We start from the raw sequence: 20,487 nt of genomic DNA on the forward strand, positions 1-20,487 counted from the left end.
GGACCAAAATGCGGAGTGTAGATTACGATTCATGTTTAATGAAAAAACACACTAAACACAAACACTACCAAAACAATAAACGTAAAGAAAACCAAAACAGCCTATACTTGTGTACACTAACACAGACCAAGGACATCAGGACACTAAGGACAATCACCCACGAAACACTCAAAGAATATGGCTGCCTAAATATGGTTCCCAATCAGAGACAACGATAAACACCTGCCTCTGATTGAGAACCACTTCAGACAGCCATAAACTTAACTAGAACACCCCACTAAGCTACAATCCCAATACTAACACACCACATACAAAACCCCATGCCACACCCTGGCCTGACCAAATAAATGAAGATAAACACAAAATACTTAGACTAGGGTGTGACATATAGGCTGCCTATAGGCTGCCTGGTCTGCGTGCAAATGTAGGCATATACATTTTCCCATTTGGGGATCAGATGGTATTTCTGATTGGCTTAATGCACAACCACTAATGAGCTGTGGGGCTTCTCAAAGTAATGTTTTCTTCACCTCAAACAGCAAGCAAACAAAGTCTGTTTGTACATCCATTGAGAATGACAATAATTCCTCAATGTATTTGAAAAATCTTTCCAGCTCTTTCCCTTTCGATAACCACTCAGTATGAAAGGGAAAAATGTAATGCTCTGATCCAAAGGAAACATCATAAAATAGGCCTACCTGATTACTTCTTACCCCTTGAACAAATAGCCTACAGCTTTGTCTGTCCCGGGTCCCAATGTTGCAAGCAGGTTTAGGCTGGACCCAAGTTAATAGTTGATATGTTTTAAGTTCGTTGCAGACAGTCCATGCATAGACAATGTGATATTTATTTTTATCAGGATATTTTCTGCCTGCAGGCTGAAATGTTTTTATTTGTTGGCTTTATAAGCAATTTTTACAAACTGTTATTGGCAATGGCAGTAGAAGTAACTTTTTAGGTTTGTATCATTTTCATTTAGATTTGGACAGAATTTTAATTAACCATATGACAATGATTTTGAGTTACGAGGACATTATTATAAATTAAATGAATCTGTTCCACGAAAATGTGTATATGAAAACCATAACTGGCGCAATATCGGTAGAAATGGTAAGATAAATTGGCATTCCACATGAGAAAGTTTACCCACTCCTTGTGTAGCCTGCTCCGGCAACTTCAGGAGAGTAATGGCAGAATCTACAAAAGCCAGTAGGAGCGGGAGGAGAATGGTCAGGACAGCTTCAGTTCTCCCTCTTCTTGTTATCTTGATCTCTGGCTCCCTCTTGAGTAATTTGCGTGTAATTTCATCAAACAGTGAGCTTAAAGCATCAGACAAGCTCAATAGTTTATTTTATTAAAACACATAGGGTATTGTCTATATAAGGAAAAATAGACGTTCAACATTTGACCAATCAATTGGTTGAAAGAGCAGACGAAGCGCTGATGGCTTGACTGCTTTTTGCGAGTGTCGGCTCACTTGTAAATATCCATGGCCTTGGTTAGTTATTCCAGAAGCCTTCTTATTGATATCTTTCTAAAAACAAGTGGATCTGAACATTTAAAGGAAGACGTAGCATCTTGGTGCTGGGGAGGGTGCAGGTAAAAGTGTCTTGGTCCCGATCGACACAGGGTCTTACTCCTATGACCTTCGCTGGCACTGTAAATAATTGATATCCATTCAGACAGATATGCAGAATGGAAACACAATACAAGCAGGCAGCTGCATGCTCTACTACTGGAATGTTACTACAACATTGAATTATCAACACTTCGATTTATGTTTATTGACATTTTTCAGGAACCCTTTTGTCAAATCCAAAATGTGTGTAAATTGGGTATTTACATCATTGTAAATCTAACAGCAGTAAGGAAAATCCCCATTCATTGTTCTCTGTATGTTTGTGGTGGTGTTGATATTTTTGCGTATTTAATGTGTACAAATATATCTTACTTGGTTTTCTGGTGTTTTGAAAGATTGTCCTTTGTCACTTTAAAATATACCAGCCTGTTTCTTCCCTCTTGCCTTTGTCCTTGTAGCCAATGAACTCATCAGTAAAACAGTTAGCATACAGTAACAGTAACTTTCTTTCACATTTCACATTATTATTTTACTCCTCTCCTCCTCCTGCTCTCTCTATCTCTCATCTGGTGCAGGTCAGGCATCCCTGACTCTGTTGCGCTAATATCCTCCTACCTCAGTTTTTCCTCATCTCATCTCTTCCTCCCTATTCCTCTGTTGTTGTCTTCTCAATCATTAGTGCTGAGCTAGTCAACTGAAGGTCCCACTGGTACACACATGTTTACTCACTCGCACGCAAGCACTTAAAACTATAGATTTGAACAAATATTGGAAATATTGTATGGTGTGCTAGCAGCAGCAAAGACAAACACAGTGACAGCACACAACATTGAATAACCTTACAAGGTTTATTGAATGCAAAATTATACGTTTAAAAAAAAGTTAATAAGGAATAATACTTCAGAGCTTAAAAAGTTCAATGTTACTTCATAGCATTCACCCCTTTCCCATGGCCTTGAATCTGCTAAAACAATTCATTGTTTCATCATACTACAAATACACACGATTATTGGAAGTACCACATATAATAATTGCTAGTTAAGACACAAGAGGTAATAAGGCCAGGAGTTTTTCCTGATCATGTGACTTGAAGAGGAAAGACTCTGGGCCTGTAACTTGAGCCGGGTGTTTGTCCCTGGTGAGGTCACATGGTCAGGAAAATATCCTGGCCTTATTACCTCTTGTGTCTTTACTAGCAATTATTATATGTGGTACTTCCAATAATCGTGTGTATTTGTAGTATGATGAAACAATGAACTGTGATAGCAGGACAAATACAAGAGGGAAGAAACAGGCTTGTATATTGTAAAATGGCAGACAAATGACAATCTTTCATATCACCAGAAAACCAGGTAAGATATTATATTCATTATTAATATCTCAAAAGTACCCTTTTTGGTTTTGCTTATTTTTAGATACATTGTTTGAAAGAATATACTTTTTTGAATAAATGATAAATGTTATATAATGAACAAAAATATAAACGCAATATGCAACAATTTCAATTATTTTACTGAGTTACATTTCATAAAAGGAATTCAGTCAATTTAAATAAATGGGAGGGCAATAGGTCCACCCACTTGGGAGCCAGGCCCAGCCAATCAGAATAAGTTTCCCCCCACAAAGGGCTTTATTACAGACAGAAATACTCCTCAGCAATCCCACCCTCAGACGATCCTGCAGGTAAAGAAGCCAGATGTGGAGGTCCTAGAGAAATTAACATTCAATTCCCTGGCAACAGCTCTAGTGGAAATTCCTGCAATCCCTCAAAACTTGAGACATCTGTGGCATTGTGTTGTGTGACAAAACTGCACATTTTAGGGTGGCCTTTTATTGTCCCCCAGCACTAGGTTCACTTGTGTAATGTTCATGTGGTTTAATCAGATTCTTGATATGCCACACCTGTCAGGTGGATGGATTATATTGGCAAAGGATAAACGCTCACTAACAGGGTTGTAAACAAATTTGTGCACAGAATTTGAGATAATTAAGCTTTTTGTGCTTATGGAACATTTCTGGGATAATTTATTTCAGCTGATGAAACATGGGACCAAACCTTTACATGTTGCGTTTATATTATTGTTCAGAATACAAAGAATACATTATAGTTCATTAACCAATCACAGCCCTACTGTAGGATTGCACATTCAGCAAATCACCAGCAGAAGGAGTTCCCTTTGAACCATAACGTTAAAAGTAACAGAGCCCACTCTGGAAATGTGATGTGCTAGTAAAATAGATTGTTCAAAACAATGTCTAAAACTGAACAAAATCAAAAAGGGTACTTTTGAGATAATATTAATAGTTTTAATCTTGAATAAATTAATGTGTAAAATTGTATTTCAGAATGTAATGACAGTCCATATTTTAGAGCTATTAGGGGTATAATGACACCAAGGTGTTTGTCACGCATAGGATTAAAAAGGGCCTAAAATGGCCACTTCCATCATGATACGTTTTAAAAATCTAATTTGTGTTACAAATGTAAAAAGTACATCAAACATCCTTCATCCCAATGAAGTTTCTATGTCAGAATTGCCAGAACAATCTGAGAAACACAAAATATTTTCGGGCTATGCTGGCATGGAGTCAATCAACCAATTGCAGCTTTGTAGTTTCCTATGCTGGTGGTAGTTATAGTTATGGCTAAAAACCAGGTATATCATAAAATACATAATGGCAATACCCACAGGCTTATTGGCACTATGCGGACAATTCCCTTACATCAACAACTACATGAGGCTTATATTATACATAATAGAGGATAATTAGCAACAAAGAAACTTCTCTACCAAATTGTTACAGGACAGTTCGCTTTAGCCTGAATATGTAACTCCTTAGCTTGTTTTATACAGGCTATAAGTGGACAATTCCCTTAAATGAGTAAATCAAGGATATTGCAATGCTTACACAATAAAACTTATGCAAAGCGGTATCCCTCATATATGTAAATGATATAACTCATTGAATGTTGGGTTACAATATGGCTGTGAAGGTTCTCCATCTGACACCCCCAAGATAAATAGGACTTTCTTACCACAGGCAAAAGACTATGAGTCAGATATTACTAAAGATGTTTCAAACAACATCACAAATGGCTTAAAACCCTCTTTCTGATATTAAATATTTTTGGTTAAGTGCATGCGTAAGTCAAAACAGGTCCTAGTACAGTACTCTCTCCACTAATGATGATGAATATTACGCTGGTCAAGATCAGGTGGGGATGATGAAGAGAAATTTATCCATACCCTGTCTGAAAAATATGGATTGTATTATGACACCGGTCCAAGATGTTGCTCATCAGTTGCTCATAATCAACATTTCTCCTTTACGAAAAATCATGTTGAGTAGGCAACAATGGCAATACTTCTGACAGTCTCATAGTGGCATATCTGGGCCAAAATCACTTCATCCACTATTGGTCACAATGACTTCCTGTCCTGGTACCCTGTCCATGGCAGTGGTGATGTCACATCCTGTGCACCTGTGGGTCAACATTATGTCAGATCCTGTACATCCAGGAGCATGGCATCCTGTTTGGTCCTCAGCTGGTCCCTTATCAACAGGTGACCCACCAACTCAGAGCTCAGGTCTACAAGAATAGAATAGAATATTACTAGTATTACTACTATTGTCACATGCAAAGCACAACAACAAGGCACAAATACATGAGACAAAAATGCACAAACTGTACAGCAAGCACTCACATGCCAGTGCACTTACTAACAAGTTATTACCATGCAATAACCACTTTTCCCCATGTAATGACCAAGATTTCCTTGTAGTGACCGCCTACTGACCGTGTATGTCATGGTTGAGTGAGGTCCTGAGGGAACTGAGCTGTTGTATTGAGCAGATCTGCAGGTCACAGCATTCCAGATGCTTCCTCTTAGTGATCACACAGGCGAGGTGCTGAGACACACACACAGGAATTATTCACACATACCAATCTTCACCTCTCAGACAATGCTCAGTGTTTTCCTCATCTCCACAGTCCACACTTACAGTCTCCCTTCTCCATCCTTCTTACCTCCTTCTCTTTCTGTTCAGCGAGCAGCTTGTTTTTAAGCGCACTCAGTGCGGCCCTCACCTCCAGCTTCAGGCCAGAGGGATGGTAACCATGGCTACCTGCCTCTTTAGAACCCTGACAGTAAACAGGAAACACAAAATAGCATGAGTTTGGATGCCAGGGTTGGGGTCTATTCCATTTAAATTCCAGTCAATTCAGAAAGTAAACCAAATTTCAATTCTAAATTTTCATAATTGAAAAGCATTGAAGAGAGTTGGAATTGGAATTTCGGTGTACTTCCTGAAATGACTGGAATTGAAATGTAATTGACCCCAACCCTGATGGATGAATGAATGATACATCACTGTAGAACAGAGTTCTTCACACCTCGTCCTAGAGTGTCGCAATGTGTGTAGGTTTTTGTCCCAGTCTTGAGCTAGACTATAATACAGGAGGGAATCACTCACCTCTTTGCCAGCCCCCTCCTCCGTATCATCATCCTCGCTCTCACTGTTGTTGGTGTAGCATAACTGTAGATTTCTGTAATTGTGGAATCTGTAATAAGAAAAGGAAAAGGCAACAATTGCATGAACAGAAAGAACAGAAATTAGATGGTTTCAGAGAATACAGAATGAAGTTGATAATGAGATTTTTGACATTTGTTACCTAGATGAGAAAACAGTAACTCGACACCTTCCATAGTCCTCCTCCTCCCATTCCTCTCTCCTCCGAAGCCCACCCTGCCTCTCCTCCGCCCAGCCCCCTGACACACTCCCCTGTTCCGACCCACTCGTACTCTGAAAGAGAGGAATAGAGGGAGGGATCAGGGATGGAGAGATGACATGGGAGGAGGGAAGGGTGGAGACGTGTGGTGGTGGGGTATTTAAGAGTGTATGGGTGTCATTAAACCCATCTCTGCAGTCTTTTTCAAACAGACAAGTTCAGCTTTAATGCCAGGGGTTCTCAGGGTGTTATTCCTATCATCTTATTAACAGAGGTTATTACTGTGATCTCGGGCTCCAGCTTTCAGCCTAATACCAGTAGATGACAGTCACGTGTGTAAGGCAAAGAGAGAAGTAGGATGAAGTTACCCCTAGATTCTGAGCTAAGGTCAATGTTGTGCTGTTCCCGCTAATTGTTAAGGTCTTGATTTGGGGCAGATGAGCTAATCTCAGATCTGTCGTTAAGGGCAGAGCACAAAAACGTCTACTCCCTCTCTTTATGCCCTCTGACCTTTGCCCTCTCCCTCCTCTCCTCCTCCTGTTTCTCTAGCTCGGCGATACGCAGGCTCAGGTCCTCCCACTGCATGATGGGTAGGTCCTGGTCTTCATCCGAGGACCCTCCGCTCGGGTGAAGTTGCCCTACCGCTTCCTCACCAGACAGCTCTGTGTCATCACCCTCCTTCTCCTCTGCTGTCTCTGTATCTCCCTCCATCCTTCACCCTGTTGTTGTGGGCAGATGGCCGAGAAAGGGAGGTCAAGGAAGAGGATTTGATTCATTTTAATTTGGCATAAAGTGACTCAGGTGGGTGGTCTCTGATACATACAGTATAAACAAATATATATATATATATATATATATATATATAGTATCAAAAAGAAGCTGCCAAGATCATTATACAATGTGCACAATCATGCTACAGGATAAAGCGGAATGTATCAACAATAGGATACCAGGATAGCCTACTCAGGAGAAAAACACAAAGCATTCCTTAGAGAAGTTCGAAAAACACTGACTGAACTGTAGGCGAGACTAGTCTATTTCGTAATAGTCATTTAAAAAAAAAATCTTTCCCATTATCTAAACTCGGAAGTACGCATGCACTAGCCTACACCGGAAAATTCCCAATCTGTTTTAAAAGGTTGCATTTGAAATACTTTTCAGACTCACTCTGACTGTAGAACGAGTGCGCTCAGATTTCTCGCCATGAACGTGCTGCCTGGAACGCGCGTACGACACGTTGAATACAAAGTATCTCTTCTCCTTTGATATAACGCACATGTATGCCACACACACCATTAAAGATTTGTTGTTTATAATTTGAATATTGAGGGGGGCTGGTGGCAAGCGGACACTTTGACTTACCTATTCCAGACCGTGTCCTATTCCCGACATCGAGGTCTCCTTCTCTTGTTTATGTCTTATATACTTATATAACTTTCGGTTTCCCAGTTCTCGGCGGTGTGGGCAATCGTTTTAATAACTCACAATAAGCTATTGACTTCTGATTTAACTCTTCCTTTAAGTTAAGAAAACACCCTGCCTGCCTTTCTACTGTACACTTTCCCATTCCTCCCGCCCCCCTCTTTCCTCTGACCCGTTCCCACAGTTTTTGTTTAACCTCTACCTTCTGCAGCCGGGAAAGATACGCCCGCTTTTCCTACATCCAATGTGCCACTACATCCCTCGGCGCCTATCCCTTTTAAATAGCGATGCTTCGGATTCCTGGAAGTGTTGAAATTACATGCGATATCTATTTAAGATTAAAACAATCGGGTGTGGTCTGGCTCTGGTTCTACATTTCGAACTAGAATCAATTGTAAAGGAGGGTTATAAAGGTTAAGAATGTACTCTTAATTAGTGTCCAATTTCAACATTATGGGATATGACTACTCAAACCAGATGGGAAAACCCGGGAGAGAAAGTCACCCACTATATATTACAGCATTTGGAGAAAAACTGAAACACATACATATCTCAATGTCTTTTAAAATACCCTGACAATGCAGGCCAGGTGGCTATTGTTACATTCATGTCATTCGAATTATAAGAGGGAAATCCTAAATAAACTAAAATAGTCATATTAAAAAAAGTGGACAAATTGGTTTTCTAATATTTCCATGGCATTTTTTTATTTCCTTGGAGCTTGGCAATTTTGGCATTGGAAATACATTTAGAAAATTTCATTAAGGAGTGTATTGATATAAAATATCCTACAAATAATTCAATATTGAGAAATCTGACAGAGATATGACATGTTTTCTGTTTACAATAAGTGAAAGAAAAGCTGGTGAGGTGCATTTGTTATAGGCTGGGCTACTAACATTATCTAAAGGATTGCATACATTACAATAAATTATGTCAAAGTAACATTTCAGTGAAAGGCCTACATCATTCTGTCCATTTATCCAAGGATACTCAGTCATTTCCTCTCCTCCTATCCTATTCCTAACCTCTACTTTCCTCTCCTCCTCATTCAACAGCATGCAGTTCCTGTTCCTCCCACTGTGTGTCACTAACGAGTCGATAGTTCACCTGCCGGTAGTTCTGTGGGTGAACCTGTCTCTGCCTCCATACCTCCTCATACAGGCTCTGTGTGACTGGGGGTAGAGGGGCAAACCTTCCAGTCTGAGCTAAGGTCTGGGCATAACCCCACTGTTCCTTGTCCATCTTCAGCATATGTCTGAGCTGCACCCCCCTCTCCACCTTCCTCGCCATCTCTCCCTGGGCCTCCTCTTCCATCTCAGCCAGCGATGGCAGGGCCACGGAGCCCTCCAGCACTGCCAGGGCAAACTGGACCTGAGAGAAAGAGGGGAAGAGCAAGAGAGATTGATAGAGAGAGAGAAAGAAGAGAAAGAACAAAAAAGCAATAAGAGAGAATGAACAAGATATAGTGAGGGAGGGGTGGGGTAGCCAGACATTTTGTTCCACAAAAAATAAGATAATCAACATCACAATCAACATCACCATCAACCTCACCTGGCAGTGGAAGTGGGGGAAGGGGCAGATTATTTTACAGATGCCTATGATGAAGAGTGAGGGGAATGCTGGGGGCATCAGGAACCTGTAGAGCGGGGTTACCAGGTGCTCCTGAACCTTCAGGCCCAATCGGGCTGGCTCCAGGAAAGGGTAGCTGAAGTTGTAGCCTGTGCAGAGCAGCAGGACCTGGGCCTGGGTAATGGACCCATCCTGGAACCGCAGAGACCCATCCTCCTGGATCTCCTCCACAGGGGTGGCCTGGTGGACTCCATAGGGCAGAGGAAAGGGCAGGGTGGGCTTACCGTGGCTCAGAGTCACCTGGGCGTTGGATCGACCCAGTTCTAGTGAGATGTCAAGTCCTGAGGCCCCAGCGCCCAGCACTACCACTGACTGACCTGAGAAGGGCTCTGGGTGGCGGTATGAGTGACTGTGGATCACTTTGCCTAGAGAGAGACGGGGGGGTGGGATGAGATACAGATTCAGAGAAAGAGGGAAATAAAGAGATGAGATAAAAGCCATGAGTTTTTCCTGATCACCTAACCTGGCCCAGACATTTTCCAGTTCAGGTTGCATGGTCAGGAAAATTCTGGGCATGAGATATAGGTAGAGAAAGAGAGGGATATGGATTGATGACTGTGGTGTACACCTTTAAATCGCTCTAGCCCAGGGATGGATGGGATGTGGGGGTCAGAGTAGTGCCTACAGGGAAAGGAGACAGGGGTCAAGAGTTAAGGGTTAGGGTGTAAAAGACATTGTAAATATCTAAAGCACATGCACATCTCTTACCCGCTGCAGATGAACACGGAATCAAAAGTTTCAGTGTTCTGTGATCCAGACTTGTCACGTGAGGTCACCTCCCACGTCGTCATTGGTCCTTTACCCTCTGTCACCACAGGGCTCACCTCATCCACCACAGCGCTGAACTAACAAAGAATGGGGGAGAGATGGGGTGAGAGGCTTTAGACTCTTGTCCTGTTAAACGGAATAAACATTTTCCTTTTATAACCTGAAATCGATGAGTGTGTACCTTCCTTCTCTACCCCTGACAGAGGACCATGTGTGTGAGTGACGGTACCTACCCTAATATGTGGTGTGATGCAGTGGCTCTGGCAGTATCTCTCCAGATACTTCTGCACTTCCTGGTGTGGCAGGAAGGAGGGCAGCTGGGGGTCAAAGGGGAAGTCAGGGAACATCATGACCTCCTTGGGCAGGTTGGTCCTGCATAGAGTTAAGGGAGTGTAAAATATGAGACACACAAAATAAGACCTGGGTCATGTCAGAGAGAAACAGACAGAGACATAGAGAGAAAGAGAGGGTGGAGTTAGTGTTACTGTACCGGAGGTCTCTGTACATGCTGCTGTGAATGGGCAGCCCGTTGTCATAGCTACCGGTGCGTTCCTCGTAGAACCATGTGCCGCCCACGTGTTCCGTGAGCTCGTAGACGATGGGTGGGGCGAAGGTGTCTGGGCGGGACAAGATGTGACGTGCGGCACACAGACCTGCAGCTCCCGCGCCCACCACCGCAACTCGCAGCTGCTGCATCCTCACGGTCCTGTCCGAGGACATGCCAGACAGACCTGGAATACAATTACATCAGGGACCTATTCAGGAGGGTGTTTATAAAATACAGCAAGAGAACTGACTAATAACTCTAAAGAAAACAGACCAGCACTGTGAGACAACACTGACACCAAATAGACAAATGACTCTGTCGCTGACATACCTACACAACAGACACAAACAATACCCACTGTCTGTCACACACACTGTCCAACTGGGTAACATTGTATATGATGCCAAACAGATACATCTGAGCTCAAGAGAGAGAATGCACATAATCTAAACATTACAGTGTGTGTTTGAGCTGTGGGGGTTTGGTGGGAGGGGACTGAGGGTGTTTCAAAGTTTACTTACGTGTAAAGCCAAAAACTGCTGTGCATTGAGCAGGGTTAAAACAATAGAAGAATTAAAGTCATTTCAACAGAGGACAAGAAGGAAAAGTCAAAACACTTAATCTCACAATCCTTCAGCGGTACAGCAGCCTACAGTCTACTTCCGCACAGAGTGAAGTGAACATTGATCTTCAGACAAAAAAATGGACATTGGGAGAATCTCAATTGTTCCTCCTCGCCTTCTCAAATCCCATTGGAGGAGAAGGTCAGAGGGGCGGGACCTCTGGCTTTCTCCTCCAATGGGTTTTGAGAAGGAGGCGAGGAGACAGGAGGCGAAGAGTATACAATTGAAATCCTACCATTATCTAAACAACATCACGTGACAAAGAGTAGTAATTTTTGGGGATACGTCATAAACCAGAAGCTTGACAGACGCAAAACACACAGCCGCAATTCTTTGAGTTGAACATTTACCGCGTGTTAATAAACAATCATCCACAAATGTATTGTAATGAAACAGGCAGGGAGCACGTCTCGAACCATCGACCTTCGAGCCCGAGGTCCGGCGTGCTATCGACTGTGCCACAAAAGCATGCTCGTGCGGCAGGTTCGCGCTTTATAAACCCACTACTCCCTCCTTTCAGCGCGTCCTCGCGCTAGTTTGAGACTCCACGTTTTACAGGAACGCGCTCACCGGCCAATCGACCAAGCATACGCACTGTCGTGGATGCAAGGTCCGATCACTTCTGACACCAATGTAATGAAACAGGCAGGGAACGAGCCCGAGGTCCGGCGCGCTATCGACTGTGCCGCAAAAGTATGCCCAGGGTCGTTACAGTATTTTGGAGCAAATTAGACAGGACAATGAGAAATGAGCAATAATCCGTGCTGTGCTCTTATCACAGCAGTTTTTGTTCAGTAATCTTCCGAGTTTGTGACAACTCAAAACGTTGGTTATATTTTTGCGCCATCTTGGTAAGGGACTACGAAATAGATTTTTAAAAAGTATCCAATTACAGTTATACATTCCAAACGCATCATAATTCAGAAATAATACATGTTAATTGTGTGCATGTTTAAGTTTACTAATGTAATAATATTAATTGTACACAATTGAGAGGTTGTTCACGGTCTTTACCCATATTGGAAATAGATGAATACAAGAAGCATCTAGTCATAAAAAGATTGAAAGCTCTAATCCATTTGTAAAATTAAGTGTTATAGATTCTGCGATTGAAATGTTAAGGTAAATTCCGATTGAGCCGACATAAGCACTATTTACCATGAATGCAGTAGACGCTAAAGTGTGTACATTGCCATAACACTTTTATCACGCTGTAATGCTTAATTTCATGATGTAGAATGAATCAGGGTGACAATTTGTTTTACATACACACTTTTACAACAGTCCCATATTTGAATGTGTATTATATTTCTCCATAAGTGTTTTTCACTGCTTATATTGTTATTTTAGCTCTCGGTTGCATAATATCCATTACTGACCTTGAGTATCTATCATAGTTTTCTAATACTAACCAAAACTGCTGCCTCACTCTCCCTGAGAAATTAGGAGTAAACAATGAAGTCCATTTCCACCAATGTTCTATTGAGGTCAAACGACACAAAGAAACAGCATTTTAACCAAAAGTTATTTTTATTATACAAAGTCAGAAACATAAATAAGAGCAAAAGAGAGACATCGCCATGATCCATATCACACACACATTTCCAGGAGGCTGAATAGACATTTGAGTCCATGTCCATTCAAGTTCAATCATCCTCTGTTTTTTTTTTATGCACAGATTCTCTCTCTCTCTCTCTCTCTCTCTCTCATTTAGCAGTAGCATTGCCATGAGGCAGCTGTTGCTGCTGTTGTTGCTCTGCCAGAGCCTGCTGCAGACGGGTGCGTTTCCGGGAATAGTGCTGCCAGTGCAGTAATTGCTGCTCATCGATGAACTTGGCACATTGTGCATTCACCAGCTCCTTCCTGAAGTGCTCGTACTGAAGCAGCTCCAGCATGTGCAGGCAGTGGGGGTATCTGCATGACAAGGGAGACACAGAGCCTTCAGAAAGTATTCACACCACTGAACCTTTCCCATATTCTGTTCTGTTACAGCCTGAATTTAAAATGGATTCAATTGAGATAAAATGTATCAAAGGCCTACATACAATAACCCATAATGTCAAAGTGGAATTATGTTTTTCATTTAAAAAATAATAATTTAAAAAATGAAAGCTGAAATGTCTTGAGTCAATAAGTATTAAACTTTGATATCACAAGTAAAGATGTGCTTAACAAGTCACATGGACTCACTGTGTGCAATAATATTGTTATACATTATATTTTTAAACGACTACCTCTTCTCTGTACCCCACACATAAATTAATTACTTGACTGAGGAACCTTACAAATAATTTTAACAGATTCAACCAAAGACCAGGGATGTTATCCAATGCCTCGCAAAAAAGGACACCTATTGGTAGATGTGTAAAAATAAAAAAAGCAGAAACTGAATATCCATTTGAGCATTGTGAAGTTTTAATTACAATTTAGATGGTTTATCAATACACCCAGTTACTACAGTTGAAATCGGAAGTTTACATACACTTAGGTTGGAGTCATTAAAACTCGTTTTTCAACCACCACAAATTTCTCTAGTTTTGGCAAGTCCGTTAAGACATCTACTTTGTGCATGACAAGTAATTTTTCCAACAATTGTTTACAGACATTATTTCACTGTATCACAATTCCAGTTGGGCAGAAGTTTACATACACTAAGTTGACTGTGTCTTTAAACAGCATGGAACATTTCTGAAAATGATGTCATGGCTTTAGAAGCTTCTGATAGGCAAACTGACATCATTTGAGTCAATTGGAGGTGTACCTGTGGATGTCTTTCAGGGCCTACCGTAAAACTCCGTGCCTCTTTGCTTGACAACATGGGAAAATCAAAAGAAATCAGAAAAGATCTCAGATTAAACATTTGTAGACCTCCACAAGTCTGGTTCATCCTTGGGAGCAATTTCCAAATGCCTGAAGGTACCACGCTCATCTGTACAAACAATAGTACCCAAGTATAAACACCATGGGACCACACAGCCGTCATACCGCTCAGGAAGGTGACGCATTCTGTCTCCTAGAGATGAACGTACTTTGGTGTGAAAAGTGCAAATCAATCCCAGAACAACAGCAAAGGACCTTGTGAAGATGCTGGAGGAAATAAGTACCTATATCCACAGTAAAACAGGTCCTATAACGACATAACCTGAAAGGCCGCTCAGCAAGGAAGAAGTCACTACTCCAAAACCGTCATAAAATCCAGACTACGGTTTGCAGCTGCACATGGGGACAAAGATGGTACTTTTTGGAGAAATGTCCTCTGGTCTGATGAAATAAAAATAGAACTGTTTGGCCATAATGACCATTGTTATGTTTGAATGAAAAAAGGTAAGGCTTGCAAGCCGAAGAACACCATCCCAACCATGAAGCACGGGGGTGGCAGCATCATGTTGTGGGGGTGCTTTGCTGCAGGAGGGACTGGTGCACTTCACAAAATAGATGGCATCATGAGGGAGGAAGATCGTGGATATATTGAAGCAACATCTCAAGACAACAGTCAGGAAGTCAAAGCTTGGTTGCAAATGGGTCTTCCAAATGGACAATAAAGTCCAGTTATTGGAGTGGCCATCACAAAGCCCTGACCTCATCCTATAGAACATTTGTGGGCAGAACTGAAAAAGCATGTGCGAGCAAGGAGGCCTACAAACCGGACTCAGTTACACCAGCTCTGTCAGGAGGAATGGGCCAAAATTCACCCAACTTATTGTGGGAAGCTTGTGGAAGGCAACCTGAAACCTTTGACCCAAGTTAAACAATTTAAAGGCAATGCTACCAAATACTAATTGAGTGTATGTAAACTTCTGACCCACTGGGAATGTTTTTTTATTTATTTTTAACCTTTATTTAACCAGGCAAGTCAGTTAAGAACATATTCTTATTTTCAATGATGGCCTGGGAACAGTGGGTTAACTGCCTGTTCAGGGGCAGAACGACAGATTTGTACCTTGTCAGCTCGGGGGTTTGAACTCACAACCTTCCGGTTATTAGTCCAACGCTTTAACCACTAGGCAACCACTAGGCTACCACTAGGCTACGCTGCCGCAAAAGAAATATAATCCTTTCTATTAATCTGACATTTCACATTCTTAAAATAAAGTGATGATCCTAACTGACCTAAGACAGGGAATATTTACTAGTGATGTCAGTAATTGTATTTAAACGTCGGACTTCAACTGTACACAGATACAGGCGTCCTTTCTAACTCAGTTGCTAAAGAAAGGAAACCACTCAGGGATTTCACCATGAGGCCAATGGTAACTTTAAAACAGTTACAGAGTTTAATGGCTGTGATTGTAGAAAACTGGATGGATCAACATTGTATACTGAACAAAAATATAAAAACGCCAACATGTTAAGTGTTGGGCCATGTTTCATGAGCTGAAATGAAAGACCCCAGAACATTTCCATACTCACAAAAAGCTTCTCTCAAATTTTGTGCACAAATTTGTTACCATCCCAGTTGGTGAGCATTTCTCCTTTGCCAAGATAATCCATACACCTGACAGGTGTGGCATATCAAGCTGATAAAAACAGCATGATCATTCCACAGGTGCATCTTGTGCTGGGGACAATAAAAGGCCACCAAAATGTGCAGTTTTGTCAAACAACACAATGCCACAGATATTTCAAGTTGAGGGAGCGTGCAATTGGCATACTGACTCCAGAAATGTCCACCAGAGCTGTTGCCAGAGAATTTAAAGTACATTTCTCTACCATAAACTGCCTCCAACATCATTTTAGAGAATTTGGCAGTACTTCCAGCTGGCCTCAAAACCGCAGACCACTTGTAACCATGACAGCCCCGGACCTCCACATCCAGCTTCTTAACCTGCGGGATCATCTGAGACCAGCCACCAGGACAGCTGATGAAACTGAGGAGTATTTATGTCTATAATAATGCCCTTTTGTGGGGAAAAACAAATGTCTGATTGGCTGGGCCCGTCTCCCCAGTAGGTGGGCCTATGCCCTCCCAGGCCCACCAATGGCTGCGCGCCTGCCTAGTCATGTGAAACCCATACATTAATTTATTTCAATTGACTGATTTCCTTATATGAACTGTAACTCAGTAAAATCGTTGAATGAATATTTTCGTTCAGCAGTTACTCTACAATACTAACCTAATTGACAGAGTGAAAAGTAGTCTGTACAGACTATACATTTGCCAAAACATGCATCCTGTGCTGAACTCTGCATTGGAATAGAGTTCAGCACAGGCAAAATCCTGGATGAAAATCTGGTTCAGTCCAACAGAAACTGGGACACAAATTCACCTTTCAGCAGGACAATAACATAAAACACAAAGCCAAATATACACTGGAGTTGCTTACAAAGATGACATTGAATGTTCCTGAGTTGCCTAGTTACAGTTGACTTAAATTGGCTTGAAGATCTATTGCAAGACTTGAAAATGGCTGTCTAGCAATGACCAACAAGCAACTTCACAGAGCTTGAAGAACTAAGAGTAATGTACAAATATTATACAATCCAAGTATGCAAAGCTCTTAAGAGATTTACCCAGAAAGACTCACTGCTGTAGTCACTGCCAAAGGTGATTCTAACATGTATTGACTCAGGAGATTGAATACTTAGCTAATCAAGAGATATGTTTTTTTATTTTTCATATAGAGTACCAGTCAAAAGTTGACACACCTACTCATTCAAGGGTTTTTCTTTATTTGTACTATTTTCTACATTGTAGAATAATAGTGAAGACATCACAATTATGAACACATATGGAATCATGTAGTAACCAAAAAAAAGTGTTCAATATATCAAAATATATTTCTTGAGATTTTTCAAAGTAGACACCCTTTGCCTTGATGACAGCTTTGCACTCTTGGCATTCTCTCAACCAGCTTAATGAGGTAGTCACCTGGAATGCATTTCAATTAACCGTTGTGCCTTGTTAAGTTAATTTGTGGAATTCCTTTCCTTCTTAATGAGTTTGAGTCAATTAGTTGTGTTGTCACAAGGTAGGGTTAGTATACAGAAGATAGCCCTATTTGGTAAAAAGTCCATATTATGGCAAGAAGAGCTCAAATAAGCAAAGAGAAACAACAGCCCATCATTACTTTAAGACATGAAGGTCAGTCATTGTGAAACATTTCAAGAATTTTAAAAGTTTCTTCAAGTGCAGTCGCAAAAACCATCAAGTGCTATGATGAAACTGGCTCTCATGAGGACAGCCACAAGAAAGGAAGACCCAGAGTTACCTCTGCTGCAGATGATAAGTTCATCAGAGTTAACAGAGGAAACAGCTGGAGGCAGGGCGTTCTCATATAGAGCTCAATTTTTATGGAATGGTCTGCCTATCCATGTGAGACACAGACTCGATCTCAAACATCGAGTCTTTATTGAAGACTCATCTCTTCAGTAAGTCCTATGATTGAGTGTAGTCTGGCCCAGGAGTGTGAAGGCGAACGGAAAGGCACTGGAGCAACGAACCACCCTTGCCGTCTCTGTCTGGCCAGCTCCCCTCTCTCCACTGGGATTCTCTGCCTCTAACCCTATTACAGGGGCTGAGTCACTGGCTTCCTGGTGCTCTTCCATGCTGTCCCTGGGATGGGTGCGTCACTTGAGTGGGTTGAGTCACTGACGTGATATTCCTGTCTGGGTTGGCGCCCCCTTGGGTTGTGCCGTGGCAGAGATCTTTGTGGACTATACTTGGCCTTGTCTCAGGATGGTAAGTTTGTGGTTGAAGATATCCCTCTAGTGGTGTGGGGGCTGTGCTTGGCAAAGTGGGTGGGTATATATCCTGCCTGTTTGGCCCTGTTCGGGGGTATCGTCGGACGGGGCCACAGTGTCTCCCGACCCCTCCTCTCTCAGCCTCCAGTATTTATGCTGCAGTAGTTTGTGTCGGTGGGGCTAGGGTCAGTCTGTTATATCTGGAGTATTTCTCCTGTCTTATCCGGTGTCCTGTGTGAATTTAAGAATGCCCTCTATAATTCTCTCTCTGAGAACATGAGCCCTGGGACCATGCCTCAGGACTACCTGGCCTGATGACTCCTTGCTGTCCCCAGTCCACCTGGCCCTGCTGCTGCTCCAGTTTCAACTGTTCTGCCTGCGGCTATGGAACCCTGACCTGTTCTTCCACTTTGACAGAGTATTTTGTGTAGCTCATTTACCAAAAAATGACAATTAAATACATTTCAATCCCACTTTGTAACAACATGTGGAAAAAGTAAAGGGGTGTGAATACTTACTGAAGGCACTGTTGTACATACATTATACACATTGTTATACTACTGTGACTGATGTATATGATGCAGAGGGAAAAATAACAGTGAATCTTACTTCAGGAATTTGGCATATTCAGGCTCCTTCCAGTACAGTAGGTACTTCAGGTAGTTCACAAAGGGTTTTTCTCGCAGGTAACCCCTCTGAGCCAGAACTGGAGGGACACAGAGGAACAGAGGTGAGTCACAAACAATGCTAGCTATATCTCAAATCAAATTTTATTGGTCACATAGACATTTTTTCTTGCAGATGTTATTGCAGGTGTAGCAAAATGCTCCAACTGTGCAGTAGTATGTAACAATTCACAACAATACACACAAATGTAAAATAATGGAATTAAGAAATATTAGGACGAGCAATGTCTGAGTGGCACTGACTAAAATACAGTATATACATGAGATGGGTAAAGCAGTATGTAAACATTATTAAAGTGACTAGTGTTTCATTTTTAAAGTGGCCAGTGATATCTGCAGGTTATAGTAACGAGTGTCTTTGGTTGTACTGAGTGACAGAAAATTGAGGATAAGTTAGCTAGCTGAATAACCCACTCACAGTTCAGATAATTCGGATTGGCCAAGCATTGGATGAACTCCAGCTCTGATTGGAAGCGGTTCCTTGCCTGCTCCTCTGTGAAATTAGACACACAAAACAAGTTAGAGTAACATAACATTACAATTGACTTTGGGGAAAGCAGTTTGCTAGCCAAAACAGCTGGCTAGGAAACCATGGGTGTGTTCAGTTCATATGTTGCATTACAGTTAATATCGAACAACATTTTTCCCCAAAACTGTGTGCACCTTTCTTCAACAGCCTTTGAGGTAAGTTCTATCTAAATATAGGTGCGACTATATGAAATTGCATAACTCGTACAGCACACCATAATCATAACGTTCTTCATCTGGCCGAGCAGTACAACACCGTTTCCGTTTACTTAAACGTTGCACACCGTTCTGTCGTACTGAACGCGTCCCAGGGATAACGTGTTTTATTTTTTTTTGTAGGCTTTATTTAACTAGGCACGTCAGTAAAGAACAAATGATTAATTACAATGACGGCCTACCCCGGCCAAACCCAAACGACGCTGGGCCAATTGCGCGCCACCCTATGGGACTCCCAATCACAGCCGGTTGTGATACAGCCTGGAATCGAACCGGGTCTGTAGTGACGCCTCTAAGACTGAGATGCAGTGCCTTAGACCGCTGCTTCAACGTTAGCTCGAGCTACACCAATATATCACATTTAGCTTGCATTATGTGGACATTAGTCTTTAAAAAAAAAAGCAGCTGCAAAACATCCAGTCCGCTAGCCACTTTATAGTTGTTTGTAGCCTAACGAGCTAGTTACCAACGTTAGATAGCGAGTTGGTTAGCTATATTACCTGATTCCATGACGCCTGCCATTAAAGATGACTGGGACTGGACGAAAACAACAGGTTCCTTAAAACGGAAATGTGTAAGCTGTTTAAACGAATATATTGTTAGTTTGCTGAATTAATTGTTGTGGTCTGGTCAGCAACAAAATCAGCCCGATCATGTCGCCATATTTGCCGTAAACTGCAGCAGTATCACTTTTTTACGACAATAGTAGACTGCCATTCTCTAGTTAACCACTAGAGGGCAGTATATTCCCAGTCTTCAAATACAGTATGTCTGTCTGATAGGAGAGACTTCACAGACTTGTGGAATGTTTTGTTTTACATCCAGTACAATCATTTTCACCAAAGCTTACGTTGGACACATGTGCCATCGAAATAAGGCAGGATTTACCACCCTGGAGTCTAGGTTATATGTAGGTTTATCTTGATTTGTGATTGGTACTATAAGGGCTATCTACATACAGTGCGTTCAGAAAGTATTTCACACACTGATTTTGTAACACACAGCCTGCAATTAAAATGAATAAAAGTAGAGATTTTGTGTCACTGGCCTACAGACACCATAATGTGAAGGTG

General features: G+C 41.7%; 3 protein-coding genes across 6 annotated transcripts; all 3 read right to left on the reverse strand.

The window, feature by feature from the left end:
• Nucleotides 1-3,586: 3,586 nt before the first annotated feature.
• LOC112228609 (schwannomin-interacting protein 1) lies at nucleotides 3,587-8,266 on the reverse strand. 4 transcript variants are annotated; one of them, XM_024394075.2, is made up of 8 exons: nucleotides 7,674-8,266; nucleotides 7,479-7,527; nucleotides 6,822-7,030; nucleotides 6,255-6,385; nucleotides 6,056-6,143; nucleotides 5,610-5,723; nucleotides 5,380-5,491; nucleotides 3,587-5,171 (listed from the first exon to the last, which is right to left on the reverse strand). In XM_024394075.2, the coding sequence occupies exons 3-8, from the start codon at nucleotides 7,020-7,022 to the stop codon at nucleotides 5,077-5,079; spliced, it is 741 nt and encodes a 246-aa protein (XP_024249843.1). In that variant the 5' UTR covers nucleotides 7,023-7,030; nucleotides 7,479-7,527; nucleotides 7,674-8,266; the 3' UTR covers nucleotides 3,587-5,076. The 4 variants fall into 4 exon arrangements, with proteins under 4 accessions (XP_024249843.1, XP_042165213.1, XP_024249842.1 ...); XM_042309279.1 differs by having other exon boundaries at nucleotides 7,479-7,571; XM_024394074.2 differs by lacking the exon at nucleotides 7,479-7,527.
• Nucleotides 8,267-8,435: 169 nt separating this feature from the next.
• On the reverse strand, nucleotides 8,436-11,379 carry LOC112228608 (flavin-containing monooxygenase FMO GS-OX4). The gene is made up of 7 exons (XM_024394073.2): nucleotides 11,202-11,379; nucleotides 10,624-10,864; nucleotides 10,367-10,505; nucleotides 10,074-10,210; nucleotides 9,934-9,986; nucleotides 9,288-9,730; nucleotides 8,436-9,107 (listed from the first exon to the last, which is right to left on the reverse strand). The coding sequence occupies exons 2-7, from the start codon at nucleotides 10,851-10,853 to the stop codon at nucleotides 8,781-8,783; spliced, it is 1,329 nt and encodes a 442-aa protein (XP_024249841.1). The 5' UTR covers nucleotides 10,854-10,864; nucleotides 11,202-11,379; the 3' UTR covers nucleotides 8,436-8,780.
• A 1,430-nt stretch (nucleotides 11,380-12,809) lies between these two features.
• Nucleotides 12,810-20,099, reverse strand: med31 (mediator complex subunit 31). Its single transcript, XM_024394071.2, has 4 exons — nucleotides 19,915-20,099; nucleotides 19,089-19,163; nucleotides 18,594-18,690; nucleotides 12,810-13,217 (listed from the first exon to the last, which is right to left on the reverse strand). Exons 1-4 carry the CDS (start codon nucleotides 19,934-19,936, stop codon nucleotides 13,010-13,012), a joined length of 402 nt encoding a protein of 133 aa, XP_024249839.1. The 5' UTR covers nucleotides 19,937-20,099; the 3' UTR covers nucleotides 12,810-13,009.
• Nucleotides 20,100-20,487: the final 388 nt, after the last annotated feature.

The sequence above is a fragment of the Oncorhynchus tshawytscha genome, linkage group LG30 (genome assembly GCF_018296145.1).
Source record: "Oncorhynchus tshawytscha isolate Ot180627B linkage group LG30, Otsh_v2.0, whole genome shotgun sequence".
NCBI classification, from domain to species: Eukaryota; Metazoa; Chordata; class Actinopteri; order Salmoniformes; family Salmonidae; genus Oncorhynchus; species Oncorhynchus tshawytscha.